The 21580-nt window shown below is 46.9% G+C and overlaps 1 protein-coding gene across 1 annotated transcript in view; it reads right to left on the bottom strand.

Annotated features, from left to right (window-relative positions):
• CHPF2 (chondroitin polymerizing factor 2) overlaps nucleotides 1–21580 on the bottom strand; it is a 92898-nt gene that overhangs the window by 4145 nt on the left and 67173 nt on the right. Inside the window, exons 4-5 of the mRNA XM_063453168.1 lie at nucleotides 3613–3795; nucleotides 848–2102 (exon numbers count right to left, since the gene is read on the bottom strand). Of these exons, the coding sequence (XP_063309238.1) occupies nucleotides 848–2102; nucleotides 3613–3795 (1438 nt within the window). The remainder of the gene's footprint in view (nucleotides 1–847; nucleotides 2103–3612; nucleotides 3796–21580) is intronic.

Raw genomic sequence — 21580 nt, 5'->3', positions numbered from 1 at the left:
TAGGGGAGGCTGACATGGTGCTGGATATAAGAGCAAAGCTGACATGGTGTTGGATATAAGGGGAGACTGACATAGTGCTTGATATAAGGGGAGGCTGACAGTGTTGGATATAAGGTGCTGGGACGGGAGGCTGACACAGTGTTGGATATAAGGGGAGACTGACATAGTGCTTGATATAAGGGGAGGCTGACAGTGTTGGACATAAGGGAATGCTGACCTAGTGCTGGATAGAAGGGAAGACTGACATAGTGCTTGATATAAGGGGAGGCTGACAGTGTTGGACATAAGGGAATGCTGATCTAGTGCTGGATATAAGGGGAGACTGACATAGTGCTTGATATAAGGGGAGGCTGACAGTGTTGGACATAAGGGAATGCTGACCGAGTGCTGGATATAAGGGGAGACTGACATATTGCTTGATATAAGGGGAGGCTGACAGTGTTGGACATAAGGAAAGGCCGACAGTGCTGGATATAAGGTGCTGGGACGGGAGGATGACCTAATGTTGGATATAAGGTGCTGGGGTAGGAGACTGACATAGTGCTGGATATAAGGTGCTGGGACGAGAGGATGACATTTTATTGGATAGGAAGGGAGGCTGACATTGTGTTAGATCAGGAAAGAGGCTGGCTATTAGGTACTAGGACAGTAGGCTGATATTATGTTAGGTACGTGATTCATACACCACTGTTTATTTTTCCAGTGGAAAGAAAACACACAAGCCTACACTGCCATGCAGTGACAATAACTTTACAGAGAATGGTCAGTCCTAATTTATTTGCATTAGTGAACAGCCTTCAGGATATGTAACAGAATATGTCTACATTTTTCGTAACCTTCTAGGTACTGTTGGTCTGGTCCTGTTCGTACAGAGCCATAGCAAGGTGTATTCGGGAACCCAGAGCTTCCAGGTTGCTGATTACACAGCGATGATATCCATCTCCAGACAGATGTGCACCACACTGTCGTACTGAGAATCTTTGGACCAGTGCCGGCTCTAGAGCTCGAAAAACATGTAGCTCCGAGTGTCGGAGGAACAAATCCAATATTTCCATATCCCCTCCCTCTCCATCTTCTTCTTCTTGGTCCCCCATCTCTAGAACCATCTTCCCATGTGCCATCATGAAGTCTGAATTATAGAAGCAGAACTCTGAGGAAGAAAGACGGTCAAAATGTCCATCCCTTAGAAGGTCTGCAGAAGACTGAGCATGAAAGCTTTGACGTAACACATCTGGACTGTATTCCTGAAAGTGCACAGGAGAGAAAACTTGCCAGGCACTAATGGCATTCATTCGGCATCGATTGAGAGCATCACTAGTTACATCACTCCAAACACCAACAAGGAAAAAGAGAGTGTCCACAGGGTGCTTCTTGGAAGCTACATCCATGAGTTGAACCTGGGAAGGCATTTCAGTGTTGACACTCATTATTTCCACCCGCAGGAATGAATACCTCTTCTCCAACTCTGATATCATACCATTAATCTCTTCAAAGACATCCTTATCCTGTCCTGTAAAGTGCACGTCATACACCAGCAGCACAGTGAGAGCCACATTCTCCTGTGGGTCAAGCAAGTTGGTAGCAAAAGCATCTAGAAATCCAGCAACATGTCCAGCATCTGTAGCCATCAGGGGTAGCACTAACTGTACACGTGTGGCTTCAGTCACATATGGCATGGGAAGTATTTCCACGTGGCTCAAAGGCCGCAGAAGACTGAACCGTTTGGTCAGTGCCCCTATATGTCCATTCTCTGTGACAGCCTCCAATAAGAGGTCAAGAGTGTATTCCATGCCACGTGTAGGGTCAAAGCGTCTGTATCCATTAAGTAATCGCTGCAGCCGGAAGTGTAGCCAAGGCTGATAACGAAGATTTAGCTGCTCTAAAGCCTCCTCAAGGACCTGCTGTACTTCCCTCAACCATACTCCCTGTAATGGACACTTGGGGCTCCCATCGGGGCAGGAGAAAGAATGTGTTTCTGTGAAATACTCCCAAGTTAGCAAGTCAAAGCGTGATGTGGGACTGAAAGGGGGGCTGACACCAACTGGCCAAGAAACACTGGCTTCTGGTTCTGGGGTCAAAGATGAAAGGTTCAGGGTTTCATTCTGCAACGAAATACAGCAAATAAGAATACAGTTTAAGAAAGGGAAAAAAGGGCATATTTGGTGAGGCAGATATTAAGAGAATAGTGGACAATTTACGACCAAAAGCATCAAGTTGGTAAAATTCTCAGCTAGTTTTCCAGCTTGACTATTCTGTACTAAAACTGTAAGTTTTCTTAACATTTAATTTTAGACAGGAAGCACATATTATTTACTCCCATGGCAGCAAAGAAAAAGATAGACAAAAACAATCCAATACTGGGCACACAAACCTGATTGACAAAACGTTGTAACTAATCAGAGCACAGTCTACGGAAGTCCTACCTGGTGAGCATTCCGCCTCTTTCTTGCTTGTGACCCATAAAGGGATTATGGTAGTCAACATTTGATCCTATATAGAGAATGCATTCAAAATATTTAAAAAAAAAAAAAAAAAGTTCCATACATTTTCTATTGTCCCTAAGTGTACTGCTAGCAGGTCTGTCTCCAGTAAATCAAAGAGTGTCATCCTGGCCTATGGGGACCGAACTCATCCTACAATATCCCAATACAAGGCTGCTATCAGTTTATGCATAGCCTGTCTCTCTTCACTCTTTAGTGAATATAGCTGTGTTTTGCTCTATGCCTGCATAGGTTTCTGCCTCAGACTTCATTACTAAGTCCATTGGGAATTTAAAAGCACCAGTTTTACCATAATTGAGCTCTTTAGGTTTAGCAGATTTGTGGATACATGGCTATGTAACCTGTTATACCTTATTTACCAGGCTAAATTGGCCATGTTTACTGTTCATACAGAGAATACCCCCTTATTACTTACTAGTGGATCAGAGATCTACATGCCTTTACATGTTGAAAACGAGAGCTAAGACTGTACCTTGTCTTGTGTGATTTTTACATTAGGTATCGTATAATTTTATTATCAGCTGCCCAATGAAATAAAAACTGCAAAAACAAACTGTTGCCAAAACATTGGGGGAACAAAGACAACAATAAAAACCTTAAACAAATGAAGAATTATAAGACAAACCGAGGGAGAAAAACTGGAGTTGGAACTTGACATGTAAACTAAGTATAATAACGAAGTTAACATAAACAATCAAAGTCATCAGATAATAAATAAAGTTATAAGTCATTTAAACTGATTAAATAAACAAGTCAATAAGACAACGGCTATGAAGAGAAATGACAAAATGATACGAAAACTGCACAATAAAAGGCAATGCTTCATCAGGAGGTAAAAGGCAGCAAAAAACGAGACGGGACTTACAGAGAACGTGCAGCTCTCTGATTGCTTAATACATCAGGTTTTTGTGCACCGTGTATGGGAATAAGGTAATAAAACGTGTCTGAAACAGAGCATCCCAAATCAATTCTCTGAGAAGAATGGGGCTGTCAATAAAGGAAATTCAAACAATGAGTAAAAGAAGAATGAATTTGATATAAAAAAAGATGATGAAGAGAGAAATAAATGAGAGACTGACGGCAGTGCTCCCGAATCACTCCTTTTTGTTACCTGTAAACGCCGGATCTGGCGATATGTTCTACGGAGGAGAATCTCACTGAGTTTACGCTGCAGTCTGTACATGATTGCGGCGTCTCGGACAGGGTGCACAGAGAGCGTGCCGCTTAGCACGGTTCCATCTATTCTCTTCACATCCATGTTCCGTGGTAACTTTAATGATACATAGTGCAAACCCTAAACAGGAAAAATGGATCAAATCATTCCATCACTGGAGATAGGAAAAAAAAAGCTGCAGACAAGGAGAGATGGAGCTACCAAGAACAAACAAAAGACAGATTACCTTGTTGAGACAGTTATATCACAAGACAGCTTCCCCAACAGAGACATTGCTTAAAAAAAAAAAAAAAAAAGAGACAGACTCCCCATGCAAGATAGTGCTAAAAAAAAAGATAGGTACCCCAACAAAGACAGTGACATACAGAGACAGTGACATACACAGACAGGTTCCACATGTGAGACAGTGACATACAGAGACAGGTTCCTCATGTCAGACAGTGACATACAGAGACAGGTTCCTCATGTCAGACAGTGACATACAGAGACAGGTTCCTCATGTCAGACAGTGACATACAGAGACAGGTTCCTCATGTGAGACAGAGATATACAGAGACAGGTTCCTCATGTCAGACAGTGACATACAGAGACAGGTTCCTCATGTGAGACAGAGATATACAGAGACAGGTTCCTCATGTGAGACAGTGATATACAGAGACAGGTTCCTCATGTCAGACAGTGACATACAGAGACAGGTTCCTCATGTGAGACAGAGATATACAGAGACAGGCTCCTCATGTGAGACAGTGATATACAGAGACAGGTTCCTCATGTCAGACAGTGACATACAGAGACAGGTTCCTCATGTGAGACAGAGATATACAGAGACAGGTTCCTCATGTGAGGCAGAGATATACAGAGACAGGTTCCTCATGTGAGCCAGTGATATACAGAGACAGGTTCCTCATGTGAGACAGTGACATACAGAGACAGGTTCCTCATGTCAGACAGAGATATACAGAGACAGGTTCCTAATGTGAGACAGAGATATACAAGGACAGGTTCCTCATGTGAGCCAGTGATATACAGAGACAGGTTCCTCATGTCAGACAGTGACATACAGAGACAGGTTCCTCATGTGAGACAGTGATATACAGAGACAGGTTCCTCATGTCAGACAGTGACATACACAGACAGGTTCCTCATGTGAGACAGTGATATACAGAGGCAGATTCTCCAACAATAGACAGTGATATACAGAGCTAGATTTCAGTGAGACAGTGACAAACAGAGACAGTGATATACAGAGACAGTGACATACAGAGACAGGTTCCTCATGTCAGACAGTGATATACAGAGACAGGTTCCTCATGTCAGACAGAGATATACAGAGACAGATTCCCCAACAAAGACAGTGATATACAGAGACAGATTTTCTTGAGACAGTGACATACAGAGACAGGTTCCTCATGATGGGCATTGGTATACAGAGACAGGTTCCTCATGTGCGATTCCTCATGTCATGTCAGTGATATACAGAGGCAGGTTCCTCATGTAAAACAGTGACAAACAGAAATAGTGACAAACAGAGACAGTGACATACAGAGACAGGTTCCCCATTTGAGAGAGAGCTACAGAGAACAGTTATATCTCTTAATAATGAGATATACATAAGCAGAGAGAAAAACACAGAGTCAGACTCTCTAAGCACGGGACAGTGAAATAGAGAAAAACATTCCTAATCTATAAGGAAGAGACATATAGAGGAGGCTAGCTTCCTATTCATATAACAGTACAGGGTCTCTAGCTATGAGACAGACACAAGGATCCTTGTGATGGAAGCTTCCATGCCATGGACTTTTGAAGAACGTTTAATGCCAGCCCCCAGCCCACAGGCTATGGTCTAGTCCCACGAGACGCTAAACAGGGGTATTGCCACTGTGGGGAAGGTATGGGGGCCACAGATGATTACTGTGCCTCCCTGCTGGACTTGAGGACCTTTGAGGATCACCTGGACTCGTTATACACATTCAGTGCTTGATCGGGACTGTGCTGAGGTCTGGTCAATCTTTAAGTGGGTATAGCTCGGTCCCCCATCCTCCAAATAGAGCACTATTTAGAGGAGCGGTCTGGGAGACAAAAAGTCATCGGAGGATACCTGGCACTTGAGAGCGCTTCCCTCCCCAGAGGTCTAGGAATACCTTTTTGGATACCCAGACTAATCTGCCCCACGCCTGGAACTACAGCCACTGTATGAGCGTTCTGTCAATATGCTGCTTCCACCTCTACAGCCACTGTATGAGTGGTCTGTCAATATTTTGCTCCCCATCCTCAACAGCCACTGTACCAACGGTCCTTCAATATGCTGCTTCCTACCTCTACGGCCACCGTACAAACGGTCTGTCTATTTGCTGCTCCCTACTTCTACAGCCACTGCACCAAAGGTCTGTTAATAGGCAGCTTCCCGCCTCTACGGCCACCGAACCAACGTTCTGTCTATATGCTGCTCCCTACCTCTACGGCCACTGTCAATAGGTCTGTCAATAGGCTTCTCCTCACCTCTACAGCCACCATACCAACGGTCTGTCTATATGCTGCTCTCTACTTCAACAGCCACTGCACCAAAGGTCTGTCAATAGGTTGCTTCCCACCTCTATGGCCACCGGACCAGCAATCTGTCTTTAACTTTCTCATGGGGACGTACAAGCATAGGAAAAACAAATGCTGCTTTCTATCAATACACAAGTGGCATCATGTTAGGACCATATCTAGGTGAGAAGAGCAGCCTTACTCCTGTTTAAAGTGAACCCTAAAATTTGTGAAACCCATTGAATAAATCACATAACAGAGATACAGTACAAGATGAATTCATAGAAACATAGAATGTGACGGCAGATAAGAACCATTCGTCCTATCTAGTCTGCCCAATTTTCTAAACACTTTCATTAGTCCCTGGCCTTATCTTATAGTTGGATAGCCTTATGCCTATCCCACGCATGCTTAAACTCCTTCACTGTGTTAACTTCTACCACTTCAGCTGGAAGGCTATTCCATGCATCTGTAACAGATCCCCCTGTTTTTCTTTTCATGGATCTGTAATATTGTGCAAGCCATTCGTTTAAAAACGTTCATTTAAATTGACTGTAATGGATGCTAGAGTAAAGGCCGTTCGAATCACAAATCTTTCACCGAACACCCAGTAGAGAAGTGTGGCTCTCACTTATCCCCCTGACTTCAATAACACCTTGAAAACCGCAAACACTCCATCAGCTTTATTGCTATACAGGGTGGTGGGTGTTCGTCTGCACGATCACGTGGCGGCGGCTATTTTGTTTAGTCGAACGCACTCAGCCGTGTTTGGTCGAACGCGTGGAACTATTTTCGGCTACTCTTTTCCACAAACACCGCTGAATCTTCCATCCTCCGTGCGTTCGGCTTAATTCATACGAACAGAGCGTTCTTTCTCCAAAATAAACTCACGAACAAGCCGCATCTAAAGAGAGTAAGCACGAACCGATCCGTTCGTGCAATTTGAACTTTATTCGAATGGAAAGATACACTGACCGCACAGCCTGAATCTGTGGAACTGTTTTGGGCATGCAAACAGGCGTGCGGTCGGTCCAAAGAGACTTTTTACTATCTCCTGAACCCCTGAACAGATTTACGTGAATTTTGGATATGTTTGCCCCCAAGTTCAGCTGTTTATAAAAATATAAGTTTTATTCCTTTTATGTTTAAAATCATGAAGTTATAAAAATGTATAAAAAGTATGATTTTACAGCTTGGAGATAATGGAGTGGATACAGTAAGTAACTCAATTATCTCGCAAGCAGAGGGAAGGGAATATGTGGGATGTAACCATTGTTTGATTGGTCAATGTATAATTGCTACTGGATGCTGAGAATCCTCCTCATTGATCGGGAAAAGGACACCCTCCAGCGGTGGAAACCCCTCTGATACCCGGGGTGACCGCTACAGCATCCATTACCCTCTCAGTGAAGTAATACTTCCTGATATTATTTTTAAATCTTTGCCCCTCTAATTTAAGACTGTCATATTGTTGTGGTAGTTTTTCTTCTTTTAAATATAGTCTCGTCCTTTACTGTGTTGATTCCCTTTATGTATTTAAATGTTTCTATCATATCCCCCCTGTCTTATCTTTCCTCCAAGCTATACATGTTAAGATCCTTTAACCTTTCCTGGTGAGTTTTATCCTGCAATCCAAGAACCAGTTTAGTAGCCCTTCTCTGAACTCTCTCTCAAGTATCAATATCCTTCTGGAAATACGGTCTCCAGTACAGCGTACAGGGCCGGCGTTAGGAGTGTGCAAACTGTGAGGCCGCACAGGGCGCCATGGACCAGGGGGCGCCATATGGCCGACACAGCTTGCACATGGCCGGGTGACAGGAGTGCAGGGGAGCTAAAACAGGTACCTGCGCGGAGGATTTCATTATTCTCCACTCGGGTCTAAAAAATATCGAGGCAGCAGGGCGGAGGCGGGGCTAATAACTACCCGAAGCCCCTGGTAACTGCTGCACAGGAAGAGGGAATAAGGAAGGAGTCCCTGCTTCCCCAACAACCAACTGCTTCCACTCTCTCTTCCAGCCATAATGGAAAGAGGTAAGTGTCTGTGTGACTGACTGTCTGCCTGTGTGTGTTACTGTCTGTCTGTATGACTGCCTGCCTGTGTGTGTGACTGCCTGCCTGTGTGTGTTACTATCTGTCTGACTGTGTGTTACTGTGTCTGTGTGACTGCCTGCGTGTGTGTGACTGCATGTCTGTGTGACTACCTGTGTGTGTTACTGTCAGTCTGTGTGACTGCCTGCGTGTGTGTGACTGCATGTCTGTGTGACTACCTGTGTGTGTTACTGTCAGTCTGTGTGACTGCCTGCCTGTGTGTGTTAATGTCTGCCTGTGTGTGTGACTGTAACTGTGCCTTTGTGTGTGCCTGTATGTGTGATTATCTGCCTTTAACCGAGTGTGTGTGCCTATAAGCGTGCGTGAGTCTCTGCATGCCTGTAACCGAGTGTGTATAACTGTATGCTTGTAATGGAGTATGTGTGACTGTCTGTAACTGTGTGTGTGACTGTGTGCCTGTAACTGTTCGTGATTGTGTGCCTTTAACTGTGTGTTTGCCTCTTCGACTGTCTGCTCGTAACTGAGCATGTGTGACTGTCTGCCTGTAACTGAGCGTGTCTGACTGTCTGTTTGTAACTGAGCGTGTCTGACTGTGCCTGTATACAGGAAGGGCACAGGGTGCCTAATGGCCTAAGGCCGGCCCTGACTGCGTACAATACTCCAAGTGAGCTCTCACCAGTGTTCTGTACAATGGCATGAGCACTTCCCTCTTTCTACTGCTAATACCTCTCCCTATACAACCAAGCATTCTGCTAGCATTTCCTGCTGCTCTATTACATTGTCTGCCTACCTTTAAAGCGGCACTGTCATGCAGAACTTACCTTTCCCCAATTGCATCCTCTTATCTTCCTCTCTCAGGATTTTTTTTTATTTCTACCTATCTATTCTAGTTTTCTCTAGAATATAAGACAAAGTAGGGAGTGTTTTGTCTTGTGTATTTTTTCTAAGTTTGTCCAGCCCAGTAATCTTTACTTGGTATTAGTAATGTTTGCTGAAAGACCAATTTAGGTCTTTCAGCCTTTTAGTAGATAGCTCCCTAATACAGTGGGAATTAGGGAGCTATCTACTCGTGGCCCGAATAGGATCGGAATTTCATTTATTTCGAATGAAATTTCAAACCGAACAAAGAGTACCTAACACAAATGGACAAACTGTTCTCATTCTGTGAGGATGAAATTAGGTAGTTGCGCTGGCGTTCGAATGGCGAATGAAGCAGCAGGAGGAGAGGTGAGAATTGTGTGAAAATTGCTTTGACCACAGGAAATGGAGCTGACTTACCTCCTCCCCTGGGTCAAAGAAGGGCATGCGTAGGAAAAATACCTAAGACAAAATAGTCCCTACTTTGTCTTATATTTTAAAGAAAACTAGATTAAATAGGAAGAAATGAAGAACAGGTCCTGAGAGAGGAAGCGATTGGGGAAAGATAAGTTCGGCATGACAGTGCCGCTTTAAGTCATCTGAAATAATTACCCCTAAATCCCTTTCCTCAGATGTTGAGGTTAGGACTCTATCAAATATTCTGTACTCTGTCCTTGGGTTTTTAGGTCCAAGATGTATTATCTTGCACTTATCCACATTACATTTCAGCTGCCACAGCTCTGACCATTTTTCTAGTTTACTTAAATAATTTGCCATTTGGCTTATCTCTCCTGGAACATCAACCCTGTTACATATCTTAGTATCATCAGCAAAAAGATATACCTAACCATCAAGACCTTCTGCAATATTACTAATATAAAGAGAATGGGTCCAAGTACCGATGGGCAGGGGTACAATCTTTGCCTGGGTTCGTGGACTCACGTGTGCGAAAATAGCGCCAGACGTTCGACGACCATGTACCGCTGCCTATGTTCGGGAGACAAAACTTCCCGACCAGCTAGAGCCAGTGGTAGTCAACCTTTTTCTACCTACCGCCCACTAATGCATCTTTCTTGATGGAAACATTTCCTTACCGCCCACCAGTTTTCGCGCAAGTGCAGAATAAAGGAGGGTGTTTTTTAAAAAAAAAAAAATGTACGTACATTTATCTTTTTATTTCTACTTTATGCATGTTTATAATGTTTTTAACTTTAGAAAGTTTAATGAGAAAACAAAGTAAATTGAAATTACCTTTACTAGTGATTAATGAGATCCTTGAGGTTGATGCTTCGAGACTAAATATTTGATATCTGGTTCGATTTTCATAAGGAACAAACGAAGGTCTCCTCTGTCGGTTATATTCAGACAATTTCTCTTTTTGCTCTTAATATGATTTCTCATATGTGCATCAGCTCCCCTCCTCTGCCTCCTCAATTCCCCATCCCACCTTTTTTTTCTTCCTTTTTTTCTATTTTTTAACCTTCCTTATAGCAATGCCCAGTAGGAAGGCTGAGCCCACTTACTATTATTAGCCAACAAAAATTATCTCCTTTTCCTTTTCATTCTTTCTCCTTTTTTTACAAGTACTCTACTCCTTCTTTCTCCTATTCTACAAGTACTCTGCTCACAGACACACACACACACACTCACAGACAAAAACTCACACATACACTTAGACACACACACTCATAGAGAAACACATACACACATATACTTACAGACACACACACACACACTTACAGACACACACACACACACATACACTTACACACAGACACACTTACAGACACACACACAGTCACACACTTACATACACACAAATGATTAATATTAAATGGCCACCTAGCCTCCCTACCTGCAGAGCTGGTGTGGATCTGTCCCTGTGGTCCAGTGGGGCTTCACTTCAGCGGGCGGCAGAGTTCAAATCCGAGGGGTCATATTCCGTCTCCCGCGGCATCAGAAAACATTGCGCGAGGGAGCAAAGAGGTTAGAGCTCCCTCGCCGCGTCTGATCTTACCACTGCCGCACGCCATGCCTGGGGGACCAGAAGGTGGCCTGGCAGGAGGGAGCGCTTCCCTCCTGCCGGTCACTGAAATCTTGTGCCCGCATAGACACTCGCGCCCGCCCGCATGCCCAAAAGGAGAAATCCTCAAAAAAAAAGAGGATTTAGCTGCTGAAATCCCTACCGCCTACCTGGAATCCTGAAACGCCCACTAGTGGGCGGTAGGGACCAGGTTGACGAACCATGAGCTAGACGAACTACGTTCAGGAGATATGAACTACCGACTTCGGGGGCATTCAGTCCCTAAAAGCTAGGAACCCCCGAAAGTAGCCCTCGTTTCTCTGGAACTGTTTTGGGCTATTACCCCACGGCCAGCCGGTCAGAAGCCGAATGGCAATTCCGTTCTATTGAACGGATCTGAGTGCTATTTGGACAACTTGGGTGCTCAGATCCGGGCTATTTGGTGATATAAGAATTGTAGGGTTCCTGGGAAAGATGACTATGTTTTGGGGTGTTTTATGTATGTCTCCTGTAATTCCCTGTATCTGAGAGATAATTGAGTTACTGAGTTTTGACTCAATTATCTCTCAGACATAGGAACGGGCTGGGAGGGGCTTGTGTATATTTTGAATGGAGACCCCATGCTGAGGGTCTGTGCATAAAAGGCTGAGTTTGCGTGGAATAAATCAGTTGTACTCTCAGAACTGTGTGTTGGCCAGTTACTGGGGAGGGATAGAGCGATTCACATTTCACCGCCTTTTTCCTGAGTTCCTGTCTCCACAGATGCAGCGGAGGAAAAGTCTTTGTCACAACTAGCGCTCCGCTACATTGGTTGGCAGCAGCAGGATCCAGAGCAGACAACGATACATGAGGCGCAGTCGGTGGACAGCAGCACCGAATGGACCGTGGATGGAGATCGATTATACCATCCTTAAACGGTCCACCCTGAAAGATCTCCTGTAGGTGAGAGGTATAGCGGCGAGTAATAAGAAAAAGGCCACCCTAATTGCCAAATTAATGGAAGATAACCGACCGTTCGGTAACCCTGATCCATCAGCAATAGAGGAAAATGCATTTCAAAATCCTTTGGTGGAAATACTGTGCACCGAACAACCAGCACAAGAAAGAACCCCGACAGTAACCGTTATCCAGTAAAGCAAAGCTAAAATACTATATGGAGCATTTAAAGACTATGTGGAGGCAAATGAAGACATAGATGCCTTCCTACAAGACCTCAAGCAGCTGTGCCATCTACACCAGGTCAGCCAATAGGATTGGGTCCCGCTCCTAGTCAGCAGATTGACAGGAAGAGCCACTGAGGCATATCGGGCAGTCCAGAATGAGGCCTTTCGAAACTATGCCCGGGTCAAGACAGTGATACTAGCTAGGTATGCCATAACACCTGAGGCATACTTCAGGGACCTATGGAAGGTGGAAAAGGATTCCCATACCAAGTGGGCATGTCTGCACAGGGCCGCCATGGGATGGGTACAAGCCCACCAAGAGAGCACCATGGAGTGACTATTACAATTGGTGCATCTAGAACAATTTTATAACAGACTATCTCCTGACATCCAAGAGTGGGTAAGAGACCGAAACCCCACCAACCTCACAGAAACAGCAAGACTGGCGGACTAATATGCAGATGTCCGCCGACCCCAGAGGCCAACGCTGAAAAAAGTTTTTACCAGGCCAACTCTACCCCCTCCAGCACCCATGTTACAACCTGAAAGCGGGGGCCCTTACAACTCCATGCCACCCCAGTTTGCAAACCAAAAAACATGCAGTGCCACTTATGCAAGAAGATGGGGCACATGAGGAGAGGCTGACTGCAGAACTGGGCGCAATGGATTTCCCCCCGGATCCTCTCCACCAAACCGGGTAGCCGCTCACTGCTACAAGACAGTGGAGCTACACTCACCCTAGGCCATAGACACCTGGTACCTGAGTCAGCACAGATGAGAAGCTCTGTGACCGTTCGGATAGCAGGGGGAGCCGTCTACCGAATACCCACGTCCTGGGTCCACTTGAATTGGGGTGCAGGGTCGGGAATGGTAGAAGTGGGATTAATGCAACACTTGCCAGCAGAGGTGCTACTCGGGAACGACCTGTGCAGGCTCACCTACACCTTTGAATCAACATACCAGACCGCAGAGTTATACCCAGTGACCACCAGACAGCAAGCCTGCACCATGGACCATTGCACACCTCCAGAGGCTCAGGTGAGGACTTACACCTTGATCCTGGAGATTCTCCCCTGGGATACCCAGTCTGATTTTGGGAGGTAATCACAGACCCCACACTCCAGATATATAGGGACTGGGTTGGCGGTGGACCTAGCCTAGTCCCTCCGGCAAGAAGTACATTTTTTTTTTTTTTTATATGGAGTACTACTTTAATAAACTAGTGACCCTGTCCTAAAGTAGAACTGTTTAATCTATTGAGCAAGAGAACCAAGGCACAGCAGTCCAATTATAGGCAGATGTTCAGGGATGGAGAGCTTGTGGATTACTTGGAGTATAGAGGAACAGCACCAATAACGAAAAGGTCCTTACAGCATTACATGGTTACAACTCAAAATCCTGCCATGTCCATCTGAATGGGAATTACTGTACAAGACATGTGTGCTCCCATGATGTAAGAAGTACATCTTGACGGTAGTGGACTATGCCACCCGATTCCCAGAGGCAGTGGCGTTGACCAACATTCACGCATAAACAGTTGAGGAAGCCTAGATGAGAATTTTCTCCTGAATGGGTTTTTCTTCGGGAGATAGTTTTGGATCAGGGCTCTCACTTAATCGGAGAGGTCACCCAACAGTTCTGGAAGCTCTGCAGCATGAAGCCAATTGTAACCTCCCCGTACCATTCCCAGACGAACGGCCTATACGAATGGTTCAACAGGACATTGAAGCAAATGCTCCGGACCTTCGCGGCCTGGGAAAGATTCCTGCCACACCTCCTGTTTGCATACCGGGAGGTGCCACAGAAATCCACCGGGTTCTCCCCCTTTGAACTGCTATTCGGGAGACGGGTAAGAGCCCCCCTACTTCCTGTGATTGTCCAATTGCCGACTTCTCAATGCAGTTCAGTGAGAAGTCTTTGCAAGGCAGATGCTCTGGGCAACTGCCTGCTTCTTGTGGTTAGATCCACTGAGCTAACTAAACCAGAAAGTAACTGACCCCTAAACCTCATTAGAGAGCACTGGGAGGGGAATGTCAGCCAGGACGGGACTTCCATAGTCCAATATTTGCTGAAATTCCGTGATCGCCTAGAGGAGCTAACCCAAGTGGTGCGAACGAACCTCCAGGCAGCACAAAGCTGCAGGTCCACATGGTACGTTCAGGGAGCCAGGTACCGCAGATTTCAGGTGGGACAGAAAGTTTTAGTTTTAAAATTTGTCCGCAATGATAAGCTGCAGGCCGCCTAGCAGGGTACATACAAGGTGAGAGCAGAAATTCAATACAACCCTTGTTCTGGACAGGAAGGCGCTGCATGCTCCATTTGAACATTGCTGTGTATAGTAAGTGCTCAAGCAAGAGCAAGGAATTTTTGTTTTGTTTATTTTTCACTTTTGAAACACCTGTGTATATATTTCACCAAATAAATCTGAAAACAGAGCTGGATGTGTCCTGGACTTTCATTACCCTAGAAGGCTGTGGTTACAAGATCTGTGACAAAAATCCTACCTGGAAGAGAGGTGGTTTGTTACACCAGGTATACTCCTCTGGCCGCTCACTGAGTAGAAACCTCGCGTTAGTTACCATTAAGGCAATCTCCCTACTGAATCCCCGAATCGGTACGGGAAAGTATGCGTAAGGAGATCGAGAAGATGCTCCGACTGGGGGTGATCGAGTCATCCGACAGCCCCTGGGCCTCCCCAGTAGTCCTAGTCCCGAAGCGGATGACTATCCCATGCCTAGGATAGATGAGTTATTAGACAGTACCTTACTACAATTGGTCTTTGTAAGGGGTACTGGCAGATCGCCCTAGTCACCGAGGCCATCCCTATGTCGGCCTTTGTCACCCCGTTCGGCTTGTACCAATTTCGAGTCATGCCATTGAATGAAGAACGCTCTGACTACCTTCCAGAGGATGGTAGACCGGCTCCTAGATGGGTTCCAAGACTACGCCTGCGCATATCTAGACAATATCGCCATCTTCAGGGATACCTGGCAGGAGCGCTTGGCTCACATAGGAGCGGTCTTGCACAGGATAAGGGAAGCAGGCTTAACTCTTAAGCCTAACAAGTGGAACATAGGTATGGCAGAGATACAGTACCTCAGTCACAGAGTAGGCTGCGGGGAGCAGAAGCCTGAGCCTGCTAAGATTGAGGCAGTAGCCCAGTGGCCTACCCCCAGGACAAAGACCAAGACCCAGCGGGGTACTACAGGAAGTTTGTACCCAATTACAGTGCAGTGGCCAAGCCCCTTACTTACCTGACCCGTAAGAACCTTCCCCAACAGGTAGTCTGGGCCTCAGAATGTGAGCAGGCTTTCTAAGAGTTAAAGCAAGCACTGGTAAATGCCCCTGTCTTGGCAGCTCCCAATCCAACTCAACATTTTCTCATTCATACAGACGCTTCTATGTTTGGATTGGGAGCAGTACTGAGCCAAGTCGGCCCCAATGGCAGAAAACATCCCGTGGCTTACATCAGTTGCAAACTTTTACCTCAAAAAGCTGCAACCCTATTTGTACGGACAACCATTCTCTTTGCTCATGAATCACAACCCGTTGGTCTGGCTGAACCAGGTGGCAGGGGACAATGCCAGGCTGCTGCACTGGAGCTTAGCGCTGCAGCCCTTGGACTTCAAAATCCATTACCGCCCCGGAACAAACAATGGAAATGCTGATGGGATGTCCAGACGCACTGAACTTGAAAAATTACCGTGAGCACCCCCGGACATCCGCAAGCCGATCTGTCGGGATCAGACTGTGTATGCCGGCTTGTTGTTACAGGGGGGGGGGGGGGGCATTGTAGCAAACTCCTTCCCCTTGTGTTCGGTTGCCAGTATCCCTTTGTTCATCTCCCGAATGGATGGTGTGTGGTCCCTCCTTTTATACCTCCTGAACATCGAGCACCCCTCGAGTCCTTTCCCTTGGTGGCCGCCATTCATATAACTGAACGCATGTGTTCCAGTGAATGGCGGCCATTTTTTCTCCCGAACACAGGCAGCGGTACATGGTCGTCAAACGTCTGGAACTATTTTCGGCCACGCAAGTCCACGAACTCGGCCAAAGATTGTATCGCTGCCCGACCTACTTCCTGACCAGCTAGACGAACGACGTTCAGGACATATGAACTACCAACTGGGGAGAGCATTTGCTCCCTAAAAGCCAGGGACAGCATTAGTTGGTGTACGCACAGGAACCCCCGAAAGTCAGAACTTTTACCAAACGGATCTGAGCGCTATTTGGACAACTTGGGTGCTCAGATCCGTGCTATTTGAGGATATAAGACTTGTAGGGTTCCAGGAAAATATGACTGTTTTGGGGGTGTTTTATGTGTGTGTCCTGTATTTCCCTGTAACAGAGATAATTGAGTTACTTAGTGTGACGGTCCAACGCTCTCTGACCGTCTTGGGTTCCCTTTCTCCCAGTAGTTAGTGAATAATCCTTCCAGGCAGAGTGTAGACACAAGCATAGCATAACCCCTCACACATGACCCCTCACACATGGCTTAATGCTGGGTAAACCGGTGCACAGTCTGGCCCTCTAGCAACGGGATAGGTAGGGCAGAGGCCAGCGGCGCTCTGCCCAGATGCCAGTGCTTCTGCTGGAAGGGGGTCAGTGTGTATCGCAGACTCATCCACTGCCCCCAGGACTCGGTTGGGAATTAGCTGGGGAGAGGAGGGCTTGCTTACCTCCTCCTCCTGGTATCCCTGCGAGGATGGTTGGGGATCTGGACCGGCCGTCCAGCATCCCTGTAGGATTGGCACAGACACCGCTGTCCCATCTGCGCCAGTGGGGTTAGGATTGCTTTCCCCCTGTAGTTGAGGTGAGGGACCAGTTGTACCCTATCCCGGTATCTCCGGCTGCTGTTGGAGGGTGCCAACCATTCCCCCGGTTGCCTCCATTCCCCAGGACGCTGGTTGCCACTGGGGAGAGAGACCGATTGTCTCCTCTCCCTGTAACTCCAGTTGCCGCTGGGGATCTGGGCCGGTTGCCCAGCATCCCTGTAGGGCCGGTAGAGAGACCTCGGTCCCATCTCCACTTGCCTGTTGGGGGTCCTCGCAGGACCAGTCTATGAGATCCGCTAGGACTTGGGCATGAGGACCACCTGCCTCCTCTCTCTGTAGCTCTGGCTGCAGTTGGGGATCTGGGCCGGCTGCCCAGCATCCCTGTAAGGCCGGTAGAGAGACCTCGGTCCCATCTGCACCTGCCTGTTGGGGGGTCCTCCAGGACCAGTCTATGAGGTCCACTACCTCGGGTACCTCTGGTTGCTGCTGGGGAAGGAGACTGGTTGTCTCTTCCCTCTGCACGGTGCACTGCCACTGGGGAGGGAGGTCGCTGCTCTCCTCTTCCTGTCACTCAATCTGCTGCTGGGGCGAGAGACCAGTTGTCCCCAGCCCCAGTCTCCACAATCTGAACTCACATTCCCGTGCTGCTCGGTTCTCCTCATCCAACTCTTGCATGATTCGGACGATCACGTCTTCCGAAGTGTCTAGGCCATACTCGACTAGCCGCCTCTTTACCTTATTGATGTAAGCGTCGCCCTCATAGCAATAGGTCATGTTTGCTTGGCCCCACTCAGGGCCAATAGCGCTCCGATCCGCGCCTTGGATTCCACTGTAGACAGGGGCGCTGCACAAGTGCTGGCGTTGCCCTCAATTATAGCTCCGTAACGCTACCGGTGTCTCTGAGCTGCTTCTCCTCGCACTAGGACGCCATCCCACCGCTGCCACCAAATGTGACAGACCGCTGGCACTACGACCGAGTACCTCTGCCAATTGATGCTCCTAGTGCTTGCCGAGGACTACGAGCACTCCACCAGACACCATAATCACTGCAGACCCCACTTCCAGCGATGCAGCTGCGCCGGGGTCTTGCCGTCTTTCACCCACCCTGGACCCAAGACCAGGGTCCAGCTTCCAGTGGGCAGACCTCTCCTAATCCTATCAGGAACAAGCTCTTACAGAAGCTTATACTCAGGGGAGTATTGTGTTATAGCAATCCCCAAGAGTGTAGTTATCCCATCCCCCAAGCATGAGCCGAGGCTTAATGCTGGGTAGAGATCTGTTTAATGGCACACAAAGCAACAATATTCATGCAGTAAAATGACAGTTATTGGGTCACACGGTGTTTGAATATGACCGTTATTGGGTCAGACAGTGTATGAATGTGACAGTTATTGGGTCAGACAGTTTTCTAAGGGGGGGACTGGGGGGGGTGGGGGACAAAACAGTCGAACTAAGTCCATAAAACAGGGGTTTTCTTCACAATTTAAAGCTGCAGACTGCTCCAATATAATTTAAAGGGGCAGACAGAGTGCAATAAAATCCAATATGCCCAAATAACGTTTTTAAAGGGCAAAATCTTCCAGGGGCCATAGTTGCAGGACAGGAGGCTGGCAATTAGTCCTCTCCAGGCACAAGTGGCGAAGGGCACAAGTGGCGAAGAGCACTTCGTCACACTTAGTTTTGACTCAATTATCTCCCAGACACAGGGACGCCTGGGAGGTGCATGTGTATATTTTGAGGGTCTGTGCATAAAACGCTGAGTTTGTGTGGAATAAATCAGTTGTACTCTCAGAACTGTGTGTTGGACAGTTACTGGAGAGGGATAGAGCTATTCACATTTCAGTGCCTTGTTCCTGAGTTCCTGTCTCAATGGATCCAGCAAAAGAAAAGTCCTTGTCAGGACTAGCGCTCTGCTACAGTGTACTCCTGGCACAAGCAGCTATTTTGGATTTCCATTTCACATCAGGAAGATTAAAGTCACCCATGATAATATGATAATAACTTCCCCCTTTATTGTCATTTTAGCTATTTTCTCAACTAGTAGATTATCTAACTCTTCTATTTGTCCTGGGGTCCTATAAATCACACCTACACGAGTTACTGTGGGGTTACCAAATTCTAACGTAACCCAAATGGACTCTATGTTCACCTCACTAACTTTTATTAGGCTAGATTTTATGCTATCCTGGTATTGCTATGTCCCAGTCATTTTTCTCATTATACCATGTCTCAGTAACAGCGACTAAATCTACATTATCAGTTGCCATTATTGCCACAAGTTCTTGTATCTTATTCCCTAAACTGCGAGCATTTGTCGACATGACTCTAATCTGAAAGTTTGTTAACACACTTGCTACAAGCATTTTCTGTCCTTGTTTTGGGGGGCAATTGGATTGATGTTTTATCACCATTTTACCCGCCCCCAGTTTAAATATGACCTAGCGGAACCTCTGAACTGCTCACTGAGAACATTTGGTCCCTTTTGAGAAAGATGCAAACCATCTTTTTTGTACAGTTTATTTCCATTCCAAACAGAGCTACCATGAGCAATAAAGCCAAATCCTTGCTCCCGACACCATTCACCAAGCCACAAGTTAAAGTCCCTAATACGCATCCGCCTGTCGTTCTGAGTGTTATGCACAGGCAGAACTTCAGAGAATTACAGTGTGGAAGCAACCTGCCGTATATCATTGGCAAAAACACTAAAAACTTCCTTAACCTCTGAAACCTCATTGCAAGCCATTTGTCCCTAGATGGACAAGTACATCCAATTCCCTATCCTGCTTTGCTCGCGTAACAATATTACAAATACGTCTCCTGTCTCTGTGAGCAGTAGCTCCATGAAGCCATCTCACAAAGCCACTATTGTCCAACTCCACACAACTCCCAACAACAACTGCTTTCTATTAGGCCTCATCTTATCCTTTTTGTCACTGGCTGCAGTCTTGCACAACTTTGACATAGAGGATGATTGTTCCACAAACTCAGTGCCTGAGAACATCTTCACAACACCACTACACTCGGTGCCTGAGCATGTCTCCATAAAACCACTACACTCGGTGCCTGAGCCTATCTCCCTAACACCACTACACTCTGTGCCTGAGCCTGTTTCCATAACACCACTACACTCTGTGCCTGAGCATGTCTCCATAAAACCACTACACTCGGTGCCTGAGCATGTCTCCATAACAGCACTACACTCGGTGCCTGAGCATGTCTCCATAACACCACTACACTCGGTGCCTGAGCATGTCTCCATAACACCACTACACTCGGTGCCTGAGCCTATCTCCCTAACACCACTACACTCGGTGCCTGAGCCTGTTTCCACAACACCACTACACTCGGTGCCTGAGCATGTCTCCATAAAACCACTACACTCGGTGCCTGAGCCTGTCTCCATAACACCACTACACTCGGTGCCTGAGCCTGTCTCCATAACACCACTACACTCGGTGCCTGTTTCCATAACACCACTACACTCGGTGCCTGAGCATGTCTCCATAACTCCACTACACTCGGTGCCTGAGCATGTCTCCATAACACCACTACACTCGGTGCCTGAGCCTATCTCCCTAACACCACTACACTTGGTGCCTGAGCCTGTTTCCATAACACCACTACACTCGGTGCCTGAGCCTGTTTCCACAACACCACTACACTCGGTGCCTGAGCATGTCTCCATAAAACCACTACACTCGGTGCCTGAGCCTGTCTCCATAACACCACTACACTCGGTGCCTGTTTCCATAACACCACTACACTCGGTGCCTGAGCATGTCTCCATAACACCACTACACTCGGTGCCTGAGCCTATCTCCCTAACACCACTACACTCGGTGCCTGAGCCTGTTTCCATAACACCACTACACTCGGTGCCTGAGCCTGTTTCCACAACACCACTACACTCGGTGCCTGAGCATGTCTCCATAAAACCACTACACTCGGTGCCTGAGCCTGTCTCCATAACACCACTACACTCGGTGCCTGTTTCCATAACACCACTACACTCGGTGCCTGAGCATGTCTCCATAACACCACTACACTCGGTGCCTGAGCCTATCTCCCTAACACCACTACACTTGGTGCCTGAGCCTGTTTCCATAACACCACTACACTCGGTGCCTGAGCCTGTTTCCACAACACCACTACACTCGGTGCCTGAGCATGTCTCCATAAAACCACTACACTCGGTGCCTGAGCCTGTCTCCATAACACCACTACACTCGGTGCCTGAGCCTGTCTCCATAACACCACTACACTCTGTGCCTGAGCCTGTCTCCATAACACCACTACACTCGGTGCCTGTTTCCATAACACCACTACACTCGGTGCCTGAGCCTGTTTCCATAACACCACTACACTCGGTGCCTGAGCCTGTTTCCACAACACCACTACACTCAGTGCCTGAGCATGTCTCCATAACAGCACTACACTCTGTGCCTGAGCATGTTTCCACAACACCACTACACTCAGTGCCTGAGCATGTCTCCATAACACCACTACAC

Source organism: Pelobates fuscus, chromosome 4 (assembly GCF_036172605.1).
Source record: "Pelobates fuscus isolate aPelFus1 chromosome 4, aPelFus1.pri, whole genome shotgun sequence".
NCBI classification, from domain to species: domain Eukaryota; kingdom Metazoa; phylum Chordata; class Amphibia; order Anura; family Pelobatidae; genus Pelobates; species Pelobates fuscus.
This window is presented reverse-complemented; position numbering and strand designations above follow the sequence as displayed.